The sequence below is a fragment of the Oncorhynchus masou genome, chromosome 25 (genome assembly GCF_036934945.1).
Source record: "Oncorhynchus masou masou isolate Uvic2021 chromosome 25, UVic_Omas_1.1, whole genome shotgun sequence".
NCBI classification, from domain to species: domain Eukaryota; kingdom Metazoa; phylum Chordata; class Actinopteri; order Salmoniformes; family Salmonidae; genus Oncorhynchus; species Oncorhynchus masou.
In genome coordinates this window covers 33,423,534-33,446,652 of record NC_088236.1, presented here as the reverse complement: position 1 = coordinate 33,446,652, position 23,119 = coordinate 33,423,534, and the positions used below count along the sequence as shown (strand labels likewise).

Genomic DNA, 23,119 nt, shown 5'->3' with positions numbered 1-23,119 from the left:
ATACTGTAACACATTACTATACAGTACTGAATTGATATGCTGGAGAGATGGGCCATATTCTACATACTGTAAAAATGCTGTACAGTATAGCAATTACCTGCACATATTTAAATCCTTGCTCCTTCGTTCTGTTTGAATTCCTTTCAAAAGGCACACGGTACAGCTGCTTTGTCCTTGTGTGGTTCTTCTGAACGATCTGGTCAATGGTGGAAATACTGATGCTGTCAATTCCTTGGAAGACTACCTGGTTTTCAACTGTTTGGGTTTGAATTTCCCTCAAACGGATAGCATTACTGCCAATCACCATATTCACCAGGACAGTCTCCTGCTCAGCTGTGAGAAGTCTCCGCCTACCTCCAATAGATGGCCCGCATCTCAGTTTTGCAAAAATGAAATTTGTCCATTACTGACCTATGGTCATCCATTACTGTGGTAAAAACTACACGAAGAACAAAGTGGAGATTCAGTCTATACGCACTACAACATTACATGTATCATAGTAACAAGGCAAATGATCTGTTTTCGCATGATGAACTAGGGTGGCACGGATTTCATCTGAGATTACTTGTCTTTGTTGTTGTCGTCTTCCTCTGTTGTCTTGCAACATCAGCATTGTTAGGATCCATTGTTCCAAAGCACATGGACACGCCTCTACGCCCTATTTATTGATCCTGCAATTCTGATTGGTGTGGTAACAATTTTGAGGCTTAGTGTTTGCACCTGGAGAAAGGCTTGCTCTTTGAGTTTGGGTTGTGATGACTTGAGTTAATTATATTGAGAGCATGTGTTTGCTGAATGAATATACAGTGCAATGAATGATTTATTTAGCCACTTTTGTGTAAGGTTTTGCAGAAAGAGTTTTGAATGTTGAAACATGCGTGGAAACAAGTGAATAGTGTTTACGGTCATGGGAAATGTGTGTGTGTTTTTGGGAATGACGTAAGGGTATGGGTTTTTGTGTTTAAGCAATTGAGAAAAACTAAGCCCTCACTGTTGGAAAAAAGCAATTCAACAAATGTTTTAATTGCTAATCACACTGGATCGGACAGCATTCAGAATAAACGCATAAACAACTAAAGTGGAATCCTTAAACCTGATAGCAATACTATTTCTCTGAGAAAAAAACGATTAAATCTTTAAGCTAAATAAGAGAACAACAAAACCCATTTGACTACAGCCAGGTGAAGACCGTCACTGCCAATTCTCTGCATGACTGATTTTCTCAGAGCTTTGGCAAGCTTGTCTACACACTGACATATCATGAACACACTATGACTCTTTTCATATTGAGCAAGATGTTCCCAAGTCCAGTCATCTCCTTCAAACAACATCAACAAACCAAACACACAAACACAATAATGCAAACAACAAGAAAAAGTAACCCTGGGTAGAGAAAGTTGAGGAACTGAAGAAATAAAGAAACAGTTTCAATCATCCTCTTCACCCCTTCAGCCCAATCTGGAGCCCTCTACAGAGCAGCCTGCTTTACAACAGAGAAAGCTTGCTCCTTAGCTCTGGTCTTGGATCCACTTTCTCTCGTCCAATCAAAAGCTCAACCACTATTATCTCAAACCAATGCTTGGGTGCTTTTCTTCATATCTCTATAACCAGCTTCCTTCCTCCTACAGCGCTGGCTCACATACATGCCCAATTAGGCTCTGATTGTTGTGACATCACCACTCCTTGCTGTTACAACCAACAGCCAATAGTGGTGGTGGACTGAGAGGGTGAGAGAGGGCTGGGAAACTGTGTGTCTGTGTGTGTGTGCGCGTGTGTGAATGAGAGAGGGGTATGTGGTGTATGTGTAGTCAGAGCTTGTATCTCATGCTTGTGGATGTCTTTGTGCCAAGGGGAGGAGACAGGGGAGGGCTTGTGCTCAATTTGTCAGCTTACTGAAACGTTGTGCCAGAGCATTTTTCATCATTTAAATGCACAGAGAGAGAGGGAGAGAAAGGAGAGGGGAGGTAAGGAGGGCAGGAGAAAAAGACTACGCCTGAGAGCTGTGAGGCAGAAGTGATGGACTCAGCACTCAGAAAGTGACATTCTTCTCCTACCGGGCTACAGAGAGCACAGTGACCTCTCACTGTCTCCTGCTTTCTCACTGCCTGTGAGGAATCTACACATTACATTTAAAAACAAATGTGGATTTAATGTATTTAGTCTTTTCAAGTGGATTTTTTCATCTTTGCTCAATGCCTTCAGTACAAAGGACATCTTCCCGACAAGTGCAGCTCCTGATTCTATAATGAAGGTGTTTTAATAACAGGCTTCAAACCACAGTCCACTTTTAAGTGACAGGACGGATGCAGGTGACAAAGAACAAGTGATCTAGAGAGAGGACAGCCCCAAACAGCTTTCACACAGACCGGTGATGACTTTCTTCAAGGGGACACTTCAATCAGTGTTGCCAGAACGGCAAGGGAACTGAAGGAATAACAAGCTAGAGTTGACAATTATCTGGTAAGGATTCAGTGGCCTTTCACTTTCACTGCATATGAACTTTTCACTGATTTAATTAGCTCACTTGTCTAATCTGTTGATTATCAGTTGATAATTTAGTAACTTTGTTTGAAATCGACCACTGAGCTCCACAGTGTCAGACAGGCTTTGGCCACTCTGTGTTGAGTTAGCCAGAGATTCCTGCTGACCAGTTTGAAGCTTAGAACCTGGGTGCTATCTATATGAAGCTACAAGGAGGTCTGTTGTCCGGGGTTAATTCCCCTGTCCGGGATCAACGAAGCAGCTGGATCTGATATAGACTCAGAAGATAGGGGTCAACACAAAGTAGAGAGACTAAAGTCATGGGCTTTCCAGGGCAAGGGCTTGTAAACTACTGATAAACACTCAGCTTGTCATCACAGAGGATTCCAAAGGTGTACTCGAACAACAAAGATAGGCTGCTAGTGAATAGAGCCAATAGCAGGAGCCTGGGCTTTTTAATAGGAACATCTATGGGGCAGTCATGATTGTAAGCAGAGCCACAAAAAACTATGCTCTCATTTTCTGATATGGTTCACACCAGCAGAAGTTGTTTGTTTGAGGATGTTTGATTATTCATAAAAATAAAATATTTCATATCACAAAATTTCAAATTACAACCCAAGAAGCTTGCACAGTTTAATTTTAGTCTAAATGAGTTTGCTGTCATTTGTACATGAATGGATATAGATAGATATATTTTATTAAAATGATCCATAGAGTACTGGGTACAGCCTTCCCCTGCATCAGGATGTTCCCCCATGCTGAAGTGGACAGGGAAGAAGAGAGCTGTTCTGTTGAATCTCTGCTTTGTCTCTGTTGCCAGGGCTGTGCTTGGATAAGAGGGCTTTGAGGGTGCATTTAGAAACGTTTTGAAACGGTTCCTGAAACCCCCTGCCTGACACCATCAGAGGAAATGTGACAGCCAAAACCACGCCACACAACAACAAACAAGCCAGAAAGAGTCAAATAAAGCAACCCTACTAAATGTGGTAAATTATCATCAGAACTATTCTGTGCCATGGAAAGCCATAACAATGGTGGCAGATTCAGACTCAACACAATCAGACCGAGCAGATATTTTAGGCTGAGTCTGGGGCTGAGTTGAATTATGTCTACAGTGTTATGTTATGGGCTAACCAGGATTACATGCTTGAGGAAATAATGTGGTCACCATAGATAAAGTAATAACTTTGTACATGGTAATCTGGGTTAACTTGATTCTGATCCAAAACATATTGCATGTCATACAACCAGCACTGTTATGGCTCACTATAATTGTTCTGAATTTGAGCATGTACGGGTGCCTCATTTTGCACAGTGCTCCAGTGCTGTAGTGTTGGAGGTGTTGAATTTATATATTGTGACTAGTAATAAACTGTTAAGATTGAAGTGCACTTGTATTAGTGGGGGTGGTAGTTGAGATAACAGAGCTTCTGGTGTTTGTATGACTTGCTGCGGTGTTGTAGGGCAGGAGGCAGAGCTGACGTAAAGGTACAGCAGAGTTGGGGCAGAGAGGGGTCTCTTTCTCTTTCTTTCTCCGCAGATAACAGTGTGTCTGTCTGTAGTGTCTGTGGCAGCTCACTCTAATGAGGTGGCTAAGAATGTGAGGAATGCCACAATCACTCTGAAATGAGAGGGGCTAGGGCGAGGGACATCAGCCGGGCCTGCCGGGCCGCTCTGCTCACCTACTAATTACTATGTGCTGAGCATGAACAAAAACACTGGAGCTGCTGCTCACAGCCACACTGAACCACACAAAGCACGACCTGTCACACTATTACAGAAAGTCACTACCGACCTGTGAATTTGACAGACATGCTAATGAGCAAGACAGCCCTACTTAGGAACACTGTTTACCTCAAGGGCACTATCATCCATAAAGCTACTGTAGTTATTTGTCTACAGTATCACTGTCCTCTTAAACACCTATCCACTGAGTGTTGACACAGGTGTTCGGTGTCCTCCGTGGTGTCCTCCGTGGTGTCCTCCGTGGTGTCCTCCGTGGTGTCCTCCGTGCCCAACAGTAAATGAAGCTACTCAACACAAGTAAATCATACACATTGCTCGTGGCCATGCAGTCAATGGCTGCTCATTTAAACAGAAATGACACGACAATAATAAGGCCAGTCAGTCTGCTGTCTGTGTATAACTATGAAGGACGAGAAAGCATGGGGCCTGCTGTCGTTGCCTCAGGTGTTAATAACAGGGTGATATTCTTGGACAGATGGGAATCTCTCTGGTCCCTGGGAGCCTGAGTCTGGCATGTGGTGTTATTTGAATACACACACTCCCCCACTACAAGCTCAGGCATTTTCCTCCAGCTTTGAGGTGGCTGGGAGACTCCTGGCTAACCGCATGGTATTGTGGGGCTCCTCTGCAGTCATGAAGTGGCTGGCGCATAACTTCCCTCAAACAGACCGCTCATGTTTCAGAGAGGGAAGCCACAGCAGTACCACAGTAGTCCCAGGCCAAAAACAGAGTGGAGACCGTGACTGTTGTATTTGACCTGATTGGTCATTATCAAGTGTTGTTGTCCTCTGTTTCACCCTGAGGAATTCATTTTATTTTCTGTTTTACATCCCACAAAGAGCTCAGCAGATGTTCTTAATAAGGACTTACAGCCTGTGTTTAGATAATGTAGCTAAATCCAACCTTTACCATCTTCTCTTTGTCAATCAGCATTGGCTGTGATGATGTCATGTGGCTTGATTAGTGATTAACTCCATGAAAGAGACCCACATACTGTATCAGAGGAGTGTTTCACAGTAAAACAAAACCTAACCATGGCTTCTTTTGAACTTTTACTGGTAGGCAAAAATATACTTTTATATTCATGAGAACAACATATATCGTTGATGTCTGATAACTTCCAAAACAAACTTTTCAGGAAAGTAAAAGAAAAATGCATATTTTTTCTATTAAGAATATACATTTATGAAACTTCAGAAGCTATTTTAAATAAATGTTCTTGGTCCTAGAGTCATGAAATGTTTAGAGTACATTGAGGAGAGTTACTGCTATCAATAAATGTAACAAATGAAAAATTGCCAAATCGGAGAGCGACGATATAGAGCTTTAAATGTGTTAGAACGTTTACAGCTCAAACAGTTTTAAGTTAGTATATGTGTGTCTCTCCAACTCCATGTCTTTATCGCTTTCATACAATATCTTCAACACTAATTTTCTTCATACCAGCCAGAGATCTCCAAGGGTCTTGATCTTGGACAGTTGCTCTCCGTCTATTCAACCTAATGGGCTGGCCCCATGCCCAGAATAGCAAGGCAAAAACAAAAGTATTCTCCCCTCTGATTCTGAAGGCTGTCTGGACATCTTGCACGTGGTTCTCCTTTGGGTCAGACCTCTAGCAGTAACTACTGAGCAGGTAATGTAGTTACTCTAATACTAAATAGAGTCAACAGAATCAGGCCAGCAGCCATGTGCCTGCCCTGCACCAAGCCTCCCACTCTAGAGGTATGAGATCAGAAAGGCTTGTCCTGACTCTGGGGAGGTGTTGCACAGGGCTCCTCTGTAATCCAATCTGCAGCAGCTTTCAATTAAGGAACCCAAGGGGTGCAGGCCCTTGTTACCCTTAAACTGTGGTCACATTCTCCTTTGCACTCAGTGTCATTCCCTCCGCTTCCAAAAGCACCACAGCCCCTTCAACTGCTGCTCGGCTATTTTTCTAATAAAAAGGCCCTTTGAAATCTGGAACAAACAGTCAAAGTGGCTCTTTTTCATGAACTCCTGTGATAATCTAAGCGTTGCATCTTAAAAGTTAGTTGTTGTGCACTAATCACACTACTTAAATGCAACCTCTGTCCAGAGATAACAATCTTACCTGATACAGTTTATTAGACAACATTCCCTCTACACTGTTAAACAGAGCAATGTAATGGTCCAGAGAAGGCTTAGCTAAGAGTTCAACATTCTTTCCAGGTTAAGTTTAGATTGAAATTCCAATATTCTAAATACATATAGGAAATAATATATAGTATAGACAAGGATGTGTGCTTAATCTTGTGATTGAACCGCATGACCTGTCTCTTGGTAAACGGTTCAGGCCTGATGCAATCTGATCAATATCTTAAAACAGGCGCAGGAATAGCATCAGCTGCTCTGTGTGTCAAACTTTCCATACACAGTGTGAAACCGCTCCTCTTAACAGTGGCAGTCACCCAAGAGAGCCAGAGTCAGGACAGCTAGCTAAACACACTCACCTGACATCAAGTGAGATAATGGCGCCGGAGGGGATGGCTGCTGTTGTACGGGCTCCTAACCAACTGTGCTATTTTTTTTCTGCATTGTTTGTAACTTATTTTGTACATAATGTTGCTGCTACTGTCTCTTATGGCCAAAAAGAGCTTCTGGACATCAGAACAGCGATTACTCACCTCAAACTGGATGTAGATTGTTTCTTAATATAGTCAGACGCGAAGGATGTACTGCTTCTCAAAGACCAGTCCCAAATCCCTGTAATTCTCGTGAAGAAAAGACGGAAATATAGGGGGCGGAGATCGGGTTGCTTTGTGAGAATTTGTTGGCGAGTGGGTAACCCGCCCCTACCATCCGTTCTATAGGCCAACGTGCAATCACTGGAAAATAAACTGGATGAAATCCGCTCGACACTATCCTACCAATGGGACATTTTGCATAGTCAACTTACACACAGCTCTGACACCCACACTTATCCCAAAACACATGCCACCAGGGGTCTTTTCATAGTCCCCAAATCCAGAACAAATTCAAGAAAACATACAGTATTATATAGAGCCCTGATTGCATGGAACTTCCTTCCATCTCATATTTCTCAAATAAACAGCAAACCTGGTTTCAAAAAACAGATAAAGCAACACCTCGCAGCACAACGCCTCACCCCTATTTGACCTGGATAATTTGTGTGTATGCATTGATATGTAGGCTATGTGTGCCTTTAAAAGATGTATGTAGTTCTGTGCTGTTCTTGTTCTGTATTATGTAATTCTGTATTATGTTTCATGTTTTGTGTGGACCCCAGGAAGAGTAGCTGCTACTTTTGCAACAGCTAATGGGGATCCTAATAAAATACCAAAATGTAAAAACTGTAATATCTTATGTTTCATCGAGTCGTGGCCGAACGACGACATGGATAATATTCAGTTGGCTGGGTTATCTGTGCATCGGCAGGACAGAACAGCTACTTCTGGTAGGATGAAGGGTATCTATTTGGCAATAACAGCTGGTGCGAGAGGTGTAATATTAAGGAGGTCTCGAGGTATTGCTCGCCTGAGGTAGAGTACCTCATGATAAACTGTAGACCATAATATCTACCAAGAGAGTTTTCATCTATATTTTTTGTAGCCATCTATTTACCACCACAAACTGATGCTGGCACTAAAACCGCACTCAATGAGCTGCATGAGGCCATAAGAAAACATGAAAATGCTCATCCAGAAGCGGCGCTCCTAGTGGCCAGAGACTTTAATGCAGGCAAACTGAAATCAGTTTTACCTAATTTCTACCAGCATGTAACATGTGCAACCAGAGAAAAAAAAACTCTAGACCACCTTTACTCCACACACAGAGACACATAAAACTCTCCCTAACCCTCCATTTGGCAAATCTGACCATAATTATATCCTCCCGATTCCTGCTTACAAGCAAAAACTAAAGCAGGAAGTACCACTGACTCGCTCAATACGGAAGTGGTCAGATGAAGCGGATGCTACGCTACAGGACTGTTTTGCTAGCACAGACCGGAATATGTTTAATAAGTGCATCGACGACGTAGTCCCCACAGTGACCGTACGTACAGTACATATCCCAACGAAAAGCCAGGGATTACAAGCAATATCCGCATCAAGTTAAAGGCTAGAGATGCCGCTTTCAAGAAGTGGGACACTAATCCGGATGATTATAAGAAATCCCGCTATGCCCTCAGACGAACCATCAAACAGGCAAAGTATCAAAACAGGACTAAGATTGAATCCTACTACACCAGCTCTGATGCTCGTCGGCTGTGGCAGGGTTTGCAAACTTTTACAGACTACAAAGGGAAACCCAGCCGTGAGCTGCCTAGTGATGCAAGCCTACCAGATGAGCTAAATGCCTTTTATGCTCGTTTCGAAGCTAGCAACACTGAAGCATGCATGAGAGCACCAGCTGTTCCGGACGATTGTGTGATCACCTCTCCATAGTCGATGTGAGCAAGACCTTTAAACAGGTCAACATTCATAAGGCCACGAGCCAGAAGCTCAACACTAAGCTAAGGACCCTGGGACTAACCACCTCCCTCTGCAACTGGATCCTGGTCTTCCTGACTTCCCGCCCCAGGTGGTAAGGGTAGGCAACAACATATGCCACACTGATCCTCAACATGGGGGCCCCTCAGGGATGCTTGCTCAGTCCGCAAATGTACTCCCTGTTCCGCCACAACTGAGTGGGCAAGCACGACTTCAACACCATCACTAAGTTTGCTGACAACACAACAGTGGTAGGCCAGATCACCAACAACGATGAGACTGCCTATAGTGAGGAGGTCTGGCAGTGTGGTGCCAGGACAACAAACTCTCCCTCAACGTGAGCAAGACAAAGGAGATCATGGACTACAGGAAACGAAGGGCCGAACATGCCCCCAGAGACGGTCTGTAATGGAGCAGGTCAAGAGTTTCAAGTTCCTTGGTGTCCACATCACCGACAAACTATCATGGTACTTGATGTCCACATCACCAACAAACTATCATGGTCCAAACACAACAAGAGAGTCGTGAAGAGGGCACAACAACTCCTTTTCCCCCTCAGGAGACTGAAAAGATTTGGCATGGGTCCCCAGATCCTCAAAAAGGTATACAGCTGCACCATCGAGAGCATCGCCACCTGGTATGGCAACTGCTCGGCATCCGAACATAAGGTACTACAGAGGGTAGTGCGAATGGCCCTGTACATCACTGGGGCCAAGCTTCCTGCCATTCAGGACCTATTTACGAGGCGTGTCAGCGGAAGATCCAAAAGATTGTCACAGACTCCAGTCACCCAAGTTATAGACTGTTCTCTCTGCTACCGCACGGTGGTACCGGAGCGCTAAGTCTAGGTCCAAAAGGCTCCTTAACAGCTTCTCCCCCAAGCCATAAGACTGATGAACAATTAATTACATGGCCACCCAGACTATGGACATTGACCCCCCACTGCTGCTACTCAATGTTTATTATCTATGCATAGTCACTTTACCCCCACCTACTAGGGCTGGGCGATATGGCCAAAATTTCATATCCCGATAACGATACATATCACGAGATATAGCACATTTTCTGTAAATTCAATAAATAAATAGTTTATGTAAAATGCCTTTCTTATTACATTTTGAATTATACTCAACAAATAAAAAGGTACTTACTCATATTTGATTATTTATTTTATTTAGAACTTGTGCAAATTTTCAATTAAGCATGTAACAAAATATAAAATATGAATGTATAAAATCTAAAAAGGTAAATAGAAAACATGTAACGGTTGTCGTAGGTGGAAGAAGAGGAGGACCAATGCACAGCATGGTAGGTGTCCATGTTAGATCTATTCGATAACTGAACACTGAACACAAACAATACAACGACAAAACGAACAGTCCTGAACGGTGAAGCAAAACACAGAACAGAAAATAATCACCCACAACTCAAAGGTGAAACCAGGCTACCCAAGTATGGTTCTCAATCAGGGACAACGATTGACAGCTGCCTCTGATTGAGAACCATACCAGGCCAAACACAGACATCACAAATTATAGAAAAAGAACATAGACTGCCCACCCCAACTCACACCCTGACCATACTAAAACAAAGACAAAACAAAGGAACTAAGGTCAGAACTTGACAAAACACTTCAAGTATAGCTGCAACAAAATAAATATAGGCCTGTTTTGCATGTTATTTTGGCAGTAGTACGTGTCACATATCAATTTGCATTTAGTACCTTGGGTCGAGTGTTAGCACCAACTCACGAAACCCCCGTTTCTCAACAGTGTATATTGGGGCCATGTCTTTGAAGACGTAAGTTGTAACGGCAGCTGTTATCTCCTCCTAAAAGCCTCTTACAACGTCTGAGTCAGGGGTTTGTTTTGAGCCCTCGACTGTACTTTTTTGGGTCTCATCCGTAGACTCTCTCTGTAATGTTTTACATGATTCTTGCGTAGGTGGTGAAAAAGGTTAGTGGTGTTTGAGCCTGTTGTCAGGACCGGCCTGCGGCGTATTTTGCAGAGGACGGTTTTCTGGTCCGTGTCAGACTTTTCATACCCAAACCACGTCCATGCAATCGAAGTTGTCCCTCTTTTAGGTATGAGCTCAGTGTCATGTTCACTCTCTTCCATGTTTGTTTGTGTTGCACGTGTGGAAGAAAGCGAAGCTTCGTCGAATTGACAAGAAATATTGCCGTAATGAGTGTGATTTGCGACACAACAAAATAAACGATAGAGCATAATATGAAACAATAGATGTTTTTCTATTGTCATATTGCCCAGCCCTACTACCTACAGTTATATAACAATACAGAGTTTACATACACCTTAGCCAAATACATTTAAACTCAGTTTTTCACAATTATTGACATTCTGGTAAATATTCCGTCTTAGGTCAGTCACAATTTTTTCTGAAGTCTTACCTGTTTTCCTTCGATTTTCCCATGATGTCAAGCAAAGAGGCACTGAGTATGAAGGTAGACCTTTAAATACATCCACAGGTACACCTCCAATTGACTCAAATGATGTCAATTAGCCTATCAGAAGCTTCTAAAGCCATGACATAATTTTCTGGAATTTTCCAAGCTGTTTAAACTGCAAACTTCTGACCCATTGTAAGTAAGCATTTCATGGTAACCTGTTGTATTTGGTGCATGTGACATATAAAGTTTGATTTGATTAAAACAGACTTAGCAACTAGAGAGATCAGTACTTTACTAGCTAAAATAAATAACATAGCATGGATCAAAAGGGTTAGACCAGGGGTGTCAAAGTCAAATGGACGGAGGGCCAAATAAAAAATTTAGCTACAAGCCGAGGGCCGGACTGTTCGAATGTTCATTGAAAAAATTTTAAATGACGCATATAGTCTAGTGAACCTAATTGAACCTACTGAAAACCTAACAAATATATTCCAATATGATCAGATAAATAAAGCAATATTTTCTTATGGCTCTGTCAGTAATCTTTAATTTTCAACAGACACAAAAGACAAATTTCCTTTATATAAAAATCCCCATAACATGAACATTAAATGAAAGAAACCGGTATTCAAGGCACCATCAGTAGCCTATATTTTCTATTTTAGCAAAAGTGGGCTAAATTTACTTCAAAGAAAAAAACAATAATAGCAATTTTCTATCATCCACTCAACTGGGCAAACTTCGTCACAAACTTTAATCATGCAGTTTTTGATGAAATCCCCCTCCGTAAATGGCCGGGCTGATTTAGCGATCTCTTCTGCCAAAATAAAACTGGCCTTGACAGCAGCCTGGCCTTGTGATTTGGCTTTTTTGAACAGAGCCTGTCGAGATTTGAGGCCTCGTTTTAATTCCTCTGCCTTTTGTAGCCTTTGTTCCATGTCCATATTCTTGTTTTTGTCCGCGTGTTTCGTTTCATAATGTCGTCTCAGATTATACTCTTTCAGTACCGCCACACTTTCTCCACACAGAAGACACACAGGTTTTCCAGCTACCTCCGTGAACATATACTCCGACTCCCACCTTGTTTGAAACCCCGGTTCTCAGTGTCCACCTTCCGTTTTGCCATTTTTGATGGGTATCTGAAAGTTAATTTTACTGTGATGCTGATGACTGCTGTGCCAATAAATATTGAAATGAAGCAGCCTACTGCTCGGTGCGTCACCGTTGCATTGTGGGAAATGTAGTATTGGTGCGTGTAAAAGATCTGCGGGCTGCCGGCTTGCTGCGGTCTGCGGGCCGGTTCTAATAATAAATCAAGATCATCCCAGGGGCCGTAAAAAACCTTCTCGCGGGCCGGATGTGGCCCGCGGGCCTTGACTCTGACATATGTGGGTTAGACTATTAACACTCCAACAGCTTCCATTTAACACACCTGAATCTCACCCACTGAATTACAGTTCACAACTCCAAGCAGATTACTTTACTGATAAGTAGAGGTGACTAAATACTTTCAATTCACAATGAGGAAAAAGTCACATTTTATGGTGTCTGGCTGTGTTTTTCATACTCAAACATACATTTTAAGATTCTGCTTTTCCTTTTGTAACACAGTTACCAGTGGTGTAAAGTACTTGAGTAAGAATACTTTAAAGTACTACTTTTGGGGTATCTGTACTTTACTATTTATATTTTTTGACAACTTTTACTTTTACTTCACTACATTCCTATAGAAAATTATGTACTTTTTACTCCATTTTCCCTGAAATCAAAAAGTACTCGTTACATTTTGAATGCTTAGCAGGATAGAAAATGGTCCAATTCGCACACTTATCAAGAGAACATCCCTGGTCATCCCTACTGCTTCTGATCTGGTGGACTTACTAAACACAAATACTTTGTTTGTAAATTATGTCAGAGCGTTGGAGTGTGACCCTGGCTATCCGTAAATTCAAAATATTAAATAATAATTGTGCTGTCTGGTTTGCTTAATATAAGGAATTTTAAATAATTCATACTTTTACTTTTGATACTTAAGTATATTTTAGCAACGACATTTACTTTTGAAACTTACAGTAAGTATATTTAAAATCAAATATTTGTAGACTTTTACTCAAGTAGTATATTACTGGGTGACTTTCACTTTTAATTGAGTCATTTTCTATTAAGGTATCTTTACTTTTACCACCACTGATAGTTACATACAGTATACCTTGTATAATACAAAGTCACAGCATCCTTATTGGGAAAGACCTCCTTTAATGGTGGCCTATATTTCTTTAGCCCGAACAACCCCCAGTCTGCCCTGGATTCTGGGCTGGAATCTGGAATGAATAGGAGGTCCCAGGACAGAGCATGTCTGCTCCCTGAGCTGTGTGTCTGCCTGGCCCTCTCGTGAAATGGAGACTAGGAAGAAGCCATCCTAAGGGACAGGCTGCCTCTGGTACCAATCAGTGGACTTCTGAAGCCTCCCATTGATGTCCTGTCCATGTAAGAGTAGACTCCAGCCCTATGGGTCTCCAAAAGGGGCCTTGGTGGACTGAACAGGCAGGCCAGGAAAAAGGTTTCATAATACCCAATCTAAGACAGCCAGAGCCAGCCATGCTCTCACAAACATAGCCTAAACTATCAGACTGGTGCCTGTTTAGAGACATTATGGCACACCAGCTTGGCCCCTTGGTGAAATTTAACCTGGCTCGCAGTTGAGATTTCCACTGTTTGATAATAGTGGGAGGTTTAGTGAAACCCACTCAATGATATCACAAGCATAGAATAGGTGATGCCAGATCTTGTTGGAATCAGCATGTCATTTCTCTCAGCCTGTTCAGACAAGACCCATGGAAAACACACCATTACCAGGGTGACAATACCTGACCAAACAAAACCCTTTCACTGGAGACATGCTAAACCCAAGATGTGAATATAATAATACAAAGGAAACAGTTTAGGCTTTATAACACATTCATCCATTTATTGAAACAATATACTGTGCAATTAGAGATAATTTGAACAAGATAGCTGACCTGGTTGGTGTGTCACAGTATTTGTGTAATAATTCAGTATTTATACCACAGCAATGACCTCCCTGTCTCTCATATCCCTCTGCCTCCTAAGCTTAAGGTGTGTGTGAGTGAGAGCCCTTCCCAGACTGATGGAGCTCCCTGCAGTGGTGCTGCTGTTCCTGGTGTATGGTCTGGTGTCTGGAGCCCAGCAGCCCCAGGGCCAGGGGAACCGCCAGGAGAGCAACCCCCAGGCCAGGAGCCAGGGCAGAACCTCATCCCAGGAGTTTGAGAGCAGTGAGGATGGTCTGGAGAGAGAGTTCCTGTATTCTGGGCGGAGGAGCAGACGGGCCCTCGCCGACTCCCAGCAGCCTGACAGGTGTTCATACACCTTTATCGTTCCCCAGCAGAAGGTGACAGGGGCCATCTGTGTGAACCGCAAGGAGCCGGAAGCAGTGCTGGAGAACCGCGTCAACAAGCAGGAGCTGGAGCTGCTGAACGGGGAGCTGCAGAAGCAGAAGAGGCAGATCGAGACGCTGCAGCAGCTGGTTGAGGTGGACGGAGGCATTGTCAACGAGGTCAAGCTGCTGAGGAAGGAGAGCAGGAACATGAATTCCAGGGTGACCCAGCTCTACATGCAGCTGCTTCACGAGATCATCAGGAAGAGGGACAACTCCCTGGAGCTGTCCCAGATGGAGAACCGCATCCTCAACCAGACCTCGGAGATGCAACAGCTCACTAACCGCTACAAGGACCTGGAGCACAAGTACCAGCACCTGACCTCTCTGGCCAACAACCAGTCGGTCCTCATCGCCCTGCTGGAGGAGCAGTGTCAGGGTCAGCCGGTCAGCCTCCCTCGCCCAGTCCCTGTACCCCAGCCCAGGCCTCAGCCCCCACCCGCACCATCACCACCCATCAACAAGCCCTACCAACCTCCCACCTACCCACGCCTCACCAACCAGATAAACAACGAGATTCAGAGTGACCAGAAGTCTGTGCTGCCTGTCCTTCCTACCATGCCCAGTGGCACAGGCAGCCCTTCTACCACCAACAAACCCTCTGGTGAGTCACTCTGTTTCATTGAGCAGCCTGTATGCTTATAGTCACCTATTGAAATGAATATTCCTTGATACAGATCTGGTCTGAAGTTACATTTACAGTGAGCTCGGGTGCAGCGCTTTACCATTCAGTCACTTGAATTGTAAATAAGAATACAATATATTTCTAAACACTTTTACATTCATCTGGATGCTACTATGATTACGGATAATCCTGAAATAATCGTGAATAATGATCCAGATGAATGTAGAAGTGTTTAGAAATATATTATATTCTTATTTACAATAAAAGTGACTCCAAAATGTCAATACATTATTTACCATTAATTTCTATTGGGCACAAAATTATCTGAAACACAACCAAAACAAACAGAAAAGGCATCCAGCAAATTTGGAGAGTCACAAGCTTGATGTAGTCATTGCGTGCTGGGAAAACGGGGACCAAATACTTAAGGTTTTACTACTTAATACACATATAAGTGAATGACATTTGGAGCTCACTGTATATGAGGATTCAAGCGGAAAAAGAGAAGCTGGCATGTTCTATGAACCCTCATCAGACTAATGTCAGACAGACTGAAACAGAGGGCTGTGTGTGAGACTAGTTTGGTCTTTCGAAATCATTAATCACCAGACAACAGCAGCTATCTATTCTTTATCCATTCTTCTCACTGTTGTCTATGGGAATAATAAGCCTCAAACATTCACCTGAGAAAAGGCCTCGAGGGGAAAACAGAGCTGATTTTGTTTAAAAGACATTGCGATGCATATCATCTAATGGGCTTGATACTACAGTCAGCTGATGATAATCCACAAAGCATCTTAAAACACATATTTTGTATGCTCATGGATGGTTGGACTGGATCCCTCTGGTATTGAGGCCACTGAAAGTGGAGCTGTCTGAAACCATCCTCATTGATTTAGTACATTTAGATGCTTAAGTTACTGGATGATTACTTGGCAACTTAGTGAACTGTGTAGTTGACTGAATACAACAGAGATGTGGATGAGACTGAATGTCACGAAGTGTGTGTGGCGAGTTAACTATGGTCTTAAGCTGATAATAGAAGTACAATAATCAGAGTGGTCTTCTAACAAAACATGCCTAATAGCTACAGTATATCGTGTTCTTGTGATTTCTCCTCTTGTTCAAGTCTCATCCCTTTCACAAACCTTGCTGTATTTATTATCCTGCTTGTATTTAACTGTTAACAGTGAGGTGTTAGTTCGTATGCCTGTGCCAGTGACTATTGCTGTTGGATGGGAGTGCTGAGCCACAGACAGACATGTGTCTCAGCAGAAACAGACACCAGATGAGGGGGAGTTTAGAGACAAGCTCTGTGTGGTCTCAACTCACCATGGGCTACAAGCCCACTGCCGAGGGGGCAAAGCCAGCTTACACTGCATTTCATGGTCAATCTAACCCTGACCATGGTAAGAATAGTCTTCCAGTTATGAGAGGAAACCCCACCACAGGCTAGCAGCAGGAATTGGCCAGAGGATGTATGGGACTCCAGGGAGATCTCTCAACCATCTCAAAGTGATTTGATTAGTATTTTCTTGTTAACAGATACTTCCACTAGATACCATGTCATTTGAATGTAGTAGGTCACATTGGCTTACGCTATACAGTATCTTACCATGGTACGCTCTTTCCCTCGACACTGTCACAGTGTGCTTTCCTGACTGATGTGTAGACACTGTGCTCAGCTAAATAATTCACAAAATAGCTACCCAGACAATCTCCCTTGACCCTTTTTGTACTAACTATTCTTGACTCTATGCGCACACACTGGACTATACACACTCACACATACTTACACTGACACTTCAACACTCACTCACTCACTCACATATAACACGTACACATATTCACTTCTACACTTCCACACTCATGACATACGCTGCTGCTACTGTTTATTATCTATCCTGTTGCCTAGTCACTACCCCTGCCTAAATGTACATACACATGGCCATAAGTATGTGGACACCTGCTCGTCGAACATCTCCTTCCAAAATCATGGGCATTAATATGGAATTTGTCCCCTCTGCTGCTATAACGACCTCCACTCTTCTGCTTTCCACTAGATGTTGGAACATTGCTGCAGGGACTTGCTTCCATTCAGCCACGAGCATTAGTGAGGTCAGACACGGATGTTGGGCGATTATGCCTGGCTCGCAGTCGTCATTCCAATTTATCACAAGGTGTACGATGGGGTTAAGGTCAGGGCTCTGTGCAAGCCAGTCAAGTTCTTCCACACCGATCTCAACCAACATTTCTGTATGGACATCGCTTTGTGCACGGGGGAATTGTCATGCTGAAACATCAAACCATGAAAAACAGCATTTCCACTGCTCCAGAGTCCAAAAGTGGTGAGATTTACACCACTCCAGCCAATGTTTGGCATTGCGCACGGTGATCTTAGGCTTGTATGCGGCTGCTTGGCCATGGAAACCCATTTCACGAAGCTTCTGACAAACAGTTTTTGCACTGACGTTGCTGCCAGAGGCAGTTTGGAACTCGGTAATGAGTCTTGCAACTGAGGAGAGATGATTTCTACACTCTAATAACTTCAACACTCCGCGGTTCCGTTCTGTGAGCTTGCTTGTGTGGCCTACCACTTCGCGGCTGAGCCCTTGTTGCTCCTAGACGTTTCCACTTCACAATAAGGTACAAAGGTACAAATCTGTCATTCTGCCCCTGAGCAGGCAGTTCACCCACTGTTCCTAGGCCGTCATTGAAAATAAGAATTTGTTCTTAACTGACTTGCCTAATTAAATAAAGGTAAAAAATATATATATAAAAAAATAACAGCACTGACAGTTGACCGGGACAGCTCTAGCAGGGCAGAAATTTGACGAACTGACTTGTTGGAAAGGTGGCATCCTATGAGGGTGTCACGTTGAAAGTCACTGAGCGCTTCAGTAAAGCCATTCTACTGCCTATGTGTCCGATGGAGATTGCATGGCTGTGTGCTCAATTTCTACACCTGTCAGCAATGGATTTGGCTGAAATATTATTTTATTTTTATTCTGCATCGTTGGGAAGGCCTTGTAAGTAAGCATTTCACTGTTATTCTACACCTGCTGTTTACGATGCATGTGCCAATTAAAATATTATTTTATTTGAAGGGAGGCAAGCAATTTCCTGCCAGGGCCAACTGCAACTCACACCCCAACGTTTATACAAACTCACCACAGTAGCAGGGTTCTGCCACAGTGGCAGGGTTTATCAGTAGTGCAGTCCTCTGGCTTATGTCTGAACAACACAGATCTTTCTGGAGAGGAGGTGGCTGGCTAATGGATTACTTCTCACATGCCATCTTAGCAAAATCTATTTTATAGAAGTGACTATAGCTGTTTTAGCCTATTAGGTTACAATGTGAACCTTTGTTCATATGTCTCTGTGTGGCACCTTGTGATTGACAGTCCTGCTTGGAATTAGCTCCATGTTTTCCTCCTTTCTATTTTGATACAGCCAGGCTGTCAGTGTGGTCGCTTTATGAAAGCCTGATATCTCCCTGTCTAGTCTTCCTCTCTCTCCATCACCCCTCTCTCACATACTGCCTTTTCCTCATATTGCTCTCTCCCTACCCTGGCTTGATGCAGACCAGCCGCTTCTGCCTCTGTGGGGATGCCTCTCTTCCTCCTGTTTCTGTACAAATGTCCATTGTGTTCTAAACAGGTTCATTTGGCGAATCACATCAGTGTAAACTCTTGAATAGGTTAACACTTTCACATCCAATTAAAAAAGTGGAGTCAGGAGTCCTATAGAAGACTGTTTCCATGTATGCGGACTAGAGATCTTCTGAGGGGGAGAGTAATGGCTAAAAGGCAATACGCCAATTCCTGTTTTTACAGATATGAACCAGAACACCATGACAAACGAATAAACCAAACACAAGCAGAAGTTAACATAAACTTCATTCCTCGTTAAATCTTATACTGCAGAGCAATATAAAACACATCCTGCTCAATCTTTGGTTTCAGGGCATCCATCTTAGCATTTGGGTCTGTTATAAACTGAGTATACAAAACATTAAGAACACCTGCTCTTTCTATGACAGACTGACCTGGTAAATCCAAATGAAAGCTATCATTCTTTTATCACTGTAGATGAACGGGAGGAAATAGGGTAAGGAAGGATCCCCTCTACTTACACTGAACATCCTTTACCCAAACACCTTTATAAACACTCCCACCCTCACCCTCCAACCCCTACCAGAAGATATGTGTACTTCTCTGAGTGAGAAATGGCCCTTGCATCTAGCATATAGACAGCTGTATGTCACATTGTGTGGTTGTGAGTGGCATGTAGTGCCATGCTGTGTGTCCTGGTGAGAGGCTTCATTTCAAAGCCACACCACTCACATAAACGCACAAGTATTTTGATGAAGGAGACCACTGTCTCAGCAGAGTTTCCATGGCTGATATATGAGATTAGATTACCAGAGAATGGCCAAACTAGAGCCCACTGCTAAGAGCACATGCTATTTGAAACCCCTATAGTTCAGATGGAATGTCTCCGATCGCATAATAGCGCAATAGCTCTCTGGGTCAGTATAGTACAGGATATGGTTTTACCTCCACCGGGGTAGGTCAAAAACACCCAATGACAATAACAATATGGGAAACATGCATGCTAAATGGGTGAAATCAAGGAGAGGCACCTACAGAGAGTACTGTCTAAAGTTTGTTCCGTTTTGCTCAGAGGTTTACTATGATAGTTGCTGCATCATAAATGGGTTTAGGAAGACGTCAAATATTAGATTTTTTTAAACTCTATTTCAATGAAAGAGTATTTTCTTAAAGCCCAATGCCCATGATGTCATTCATCACCAAGGGACCGTTAGAGTACCTGCTGATCCATCTGCTACTGTTGCATCATTCAGCAATCAGGTCTCCCTTTAGCCATATGCCAATGTTGCTCTTGGCTGCACTGCCTGCAGCCATTTCGCTTGTGAGAGCAGCAGCCAAAGTCAACGCTGGCCTTAAGCTGAGAGCTTTTCCTACTGAAAGATGGTAGTAGCAGCATTACAGATGTAGGATCTTAATTTGAGCCACTTTGCTAGAGCTGGAAAATAATCCTTCAGCAAATGGATATGTTAATTATTATGTGGATTATAATTAATGGACATTTTTTGTAGATATTGATACATTTTTCGGAAGTGGAAATCAACTCTGACATTTTAAAGTGGAAATTACAAACTTTAGAAGCCCTTTTAAAGCTCAAATACGCTTAAAGTTTTTCCATTCCTGCAACAGGGTGATCACATGAAGATCCTGCATCTGTAACAGTAGATCATGCTGTGGTCAATTAGGCTACATAGCCTCTGTCTCTAATACTGTGATAGTCACACAATAATACTGTGGTATTCATTATGAATATATGAAGACTAAAGAAGCGAGTGACTCATATTATAGAAAAATATATCATTTGGCAACCTCCATTGACTCCACCATGGTTTCTGTCTCCTGTCCTGTCCCATACAGGGCCATGGAAGGACTGCCTGCAGGCCCTGGAGGATGGCCACACGGCTAGTGGCATGTACCTAGTGAAGCCAGAGAACGCCAACAGACTGATGCAGGTGTGGTGTGACCAGAGACATGACCCTGGTGGCTGGACTGTCATCCAGAGGAGGCTGGACGGATCAGTCAACTTCTTCAGGAACTGGGAGACTTATAAGGTAGGTAAACAGCTCCACACTACGGCAAACTAATTTAGTAAAGAGGGAGGCAGGTTCAGTGCAGACTTGTGTCTGTATGTCGTGGCTGAGTGAAACAGATGACATGTCTGGTGTGTCTGACGTTATGCAGATCTGTACTAATAATGAAATGGAATTGTTGAGGTTTGAGGAGAATGGTCCCCTGCACTGCTGTGGTATCTACAGGGTTCTGCACCTGTCAGTCACACCACTGGCCTATGACTCATAACACCCGCCAACATGAGTTGGGTCTTTGTGAAATTAGTCCACATTGGACGCATACAGACTTAATGAGAAACGTGTAGACGAGAGGCTGCCATACTGGAAATAAATGCCACAATAAAAAAACAGCCCACTGTAAAATGATTCATGGTCCATAAAAATTATTTATATTTACGTCATGGCAATGGTTTATGATGAGGAAAAAGACATTGATGAATTCAGGCATTTATACAACTTTACACAGGCATTCATGAGGACAGCATGAAATACTAAGGGATGACTATTGCCAATATTTTTCCTGAGCCAGTAAAAGGATCTAAAGCACTAGAAAAGGGTGAAGCAATTGAAGGGAACATCAGAGGGCAGACAATTTGCAAGGGTCTTGTTTAAATCTTTGCCAGAGAACTTTCCAAGACCTTACAATACACCTTAAAACACATGGGAAGTAAATGTGTACAATAGCCAGATCATCCCAAGAAACAAAGCATCTACAATGTAATGTAAGCCATATAACATCCTATGACTTAGGCTGGCACAGAGCTGAGGCAGAACAGTCCAGACCAGCACACATCTTGTAACAAGCTCACATATCTCCCATTCTTCTACACAGGCCATCAATACGTTTTTGATAAATGAAAGATAATGAAGAACTAACCACTGAATACCGGGCTGGTCATGGTGTAGTTGGTTCATGGGTCATTTGATGTTACTTTTTCTGACAATAAACAACACTCTAAGACAGATTCATATGGAGCTTAATTGTCAGTGCGTTCTAGAGGGACTGTTCCTCTCAGTACTTCCAGGGCTTTGAGTAGAGTAGAGCCTCTGTAGTTAAATAAAAAATAAAACATATTTAAAAAAAGAGCAGAGCCTATTAATTATCCCCCAGAACTCCAGATCAACTGCTTACAGCTGACATGACTTGTTTAAAGCCCATCATGTTGACTGTGTTGTATGGGTCTTTTCCCCTCATAGCAAGGCTTTGGAAACATAGATGGAGAGTATTGGCTGGGCCTGGAGAACATCTACTGGCTGACCAACCAGGGGAACTACAAGCTGCTGGTGACTCTGGAGGACTGGTCTGGTAGGAAGGTGTTTGCAGAGTACGCCAGCTTCAGGCTGGAGCCTGAGGCAGACTTCTACAAACTCAGGGTGGGCCGCTACCATGGCAACGCCGGAGACTCCCTCACCTGGCACAACGGCAAACAGTTTACTACGCTGGACAGAGACCATGATGTGTATACAGGTAATGTCAAGATCATACAGTTGCACACACTCTCACTATAACAACAGAAATGTGAGATAAAAGCTTCAGTGTTCTGACAATTTGCCAAATTAACTGACATTTAACCTAGTGCATAGGCCGAAAATAGATTTTGATTGAAATTCAACAATGATGTCTAACTAATATTTGCGTCAACCCAGGTAACTGTGCCCACTACCAGAAGGGAGGCTGGTGGTACAATGCATGTGCCCATTCTAACCTCAATGGAGTATGGTACAGAGGTGGACACTACCGCAGTCGCTACCAAGATGGAGTCTACTGGGCTGAATTCAGAGGAGGGGCCTACTCCCTGAAGAAAGTATCTATGATGATAAGACCGAACCCAAACACCTTTCATTAAGTATCCATTTCAAAACTATTTCCTTTCCACAAACTTAAATTGAAACAGCTCTTGAACTCTGTTACAATGGAACCTCACACAACCAGATCAAGAGGACGATGACATAGAAAGTGCAAATAACTAAGCCTTGGAGAAGCAATAAAGGAGAAGCAGGGTGCATCATGTTGCTTCAAAGTCCCAAAAAAATGGTTTGACCAGACAGATACAATGCGTTTTCACAGTAAACAAATTAGCAACGGCTTCTCAGCACGCTTATAGGGAAAAGCATTCAACATGTATGGCACTTACACAAATGATTGATGATTGGCTAAGAGAAAATTATAATAAAAAGATTGTGGGGGCTGTTTTGCTAGACTTCAGTGCAGCTTTTGACATTATCGATCATAATCTGCTGCTGGAAAAACATA

General features: G+C 42.9%; 1 protein-coding gene across 2 annotated transcripts; it reads left to right on the top strand.

The window, feature by feature from the left end:
* The first annotated feature begins 1,945 nt into the window (after positions 1–1,945).
* Positions 1,946–22,886, top strand: LOC135514163 (angiopoietin-related protein 2-like). Of its 2 annotated transcripts, none has more exons than XM_064937415.1 (5): positions 1,946–2,460; positions 14,218–15,164; positions 20,654–20,847; positions 22,063–22,333; positions 22,513–22,886. In XM_064937415.1, exons 2-5 carry the CDS (start codon positions 14,255–14,257, stop codon positions 22,710–22,712), a joined length of 1,575 nt encoding a protein of 524 aa, XP_064793487.1. In that variant the 5' UTR covers positions 1,946–2,460; positions 14,218–14,254; the 3' UTR covers positions 22,713–22,886. The 2 variants fall into 2 exon arrangements, with proteins under 2 accessions (XP_064793487.1, XP_064793488.1); XM_064937416.1 differs by lacking the exon at positions 1,946–2,460 and adding an exon at positions 3,310–3,470.
* Positions 22,887–23,119: the final 233 nt, after the last annotated feature.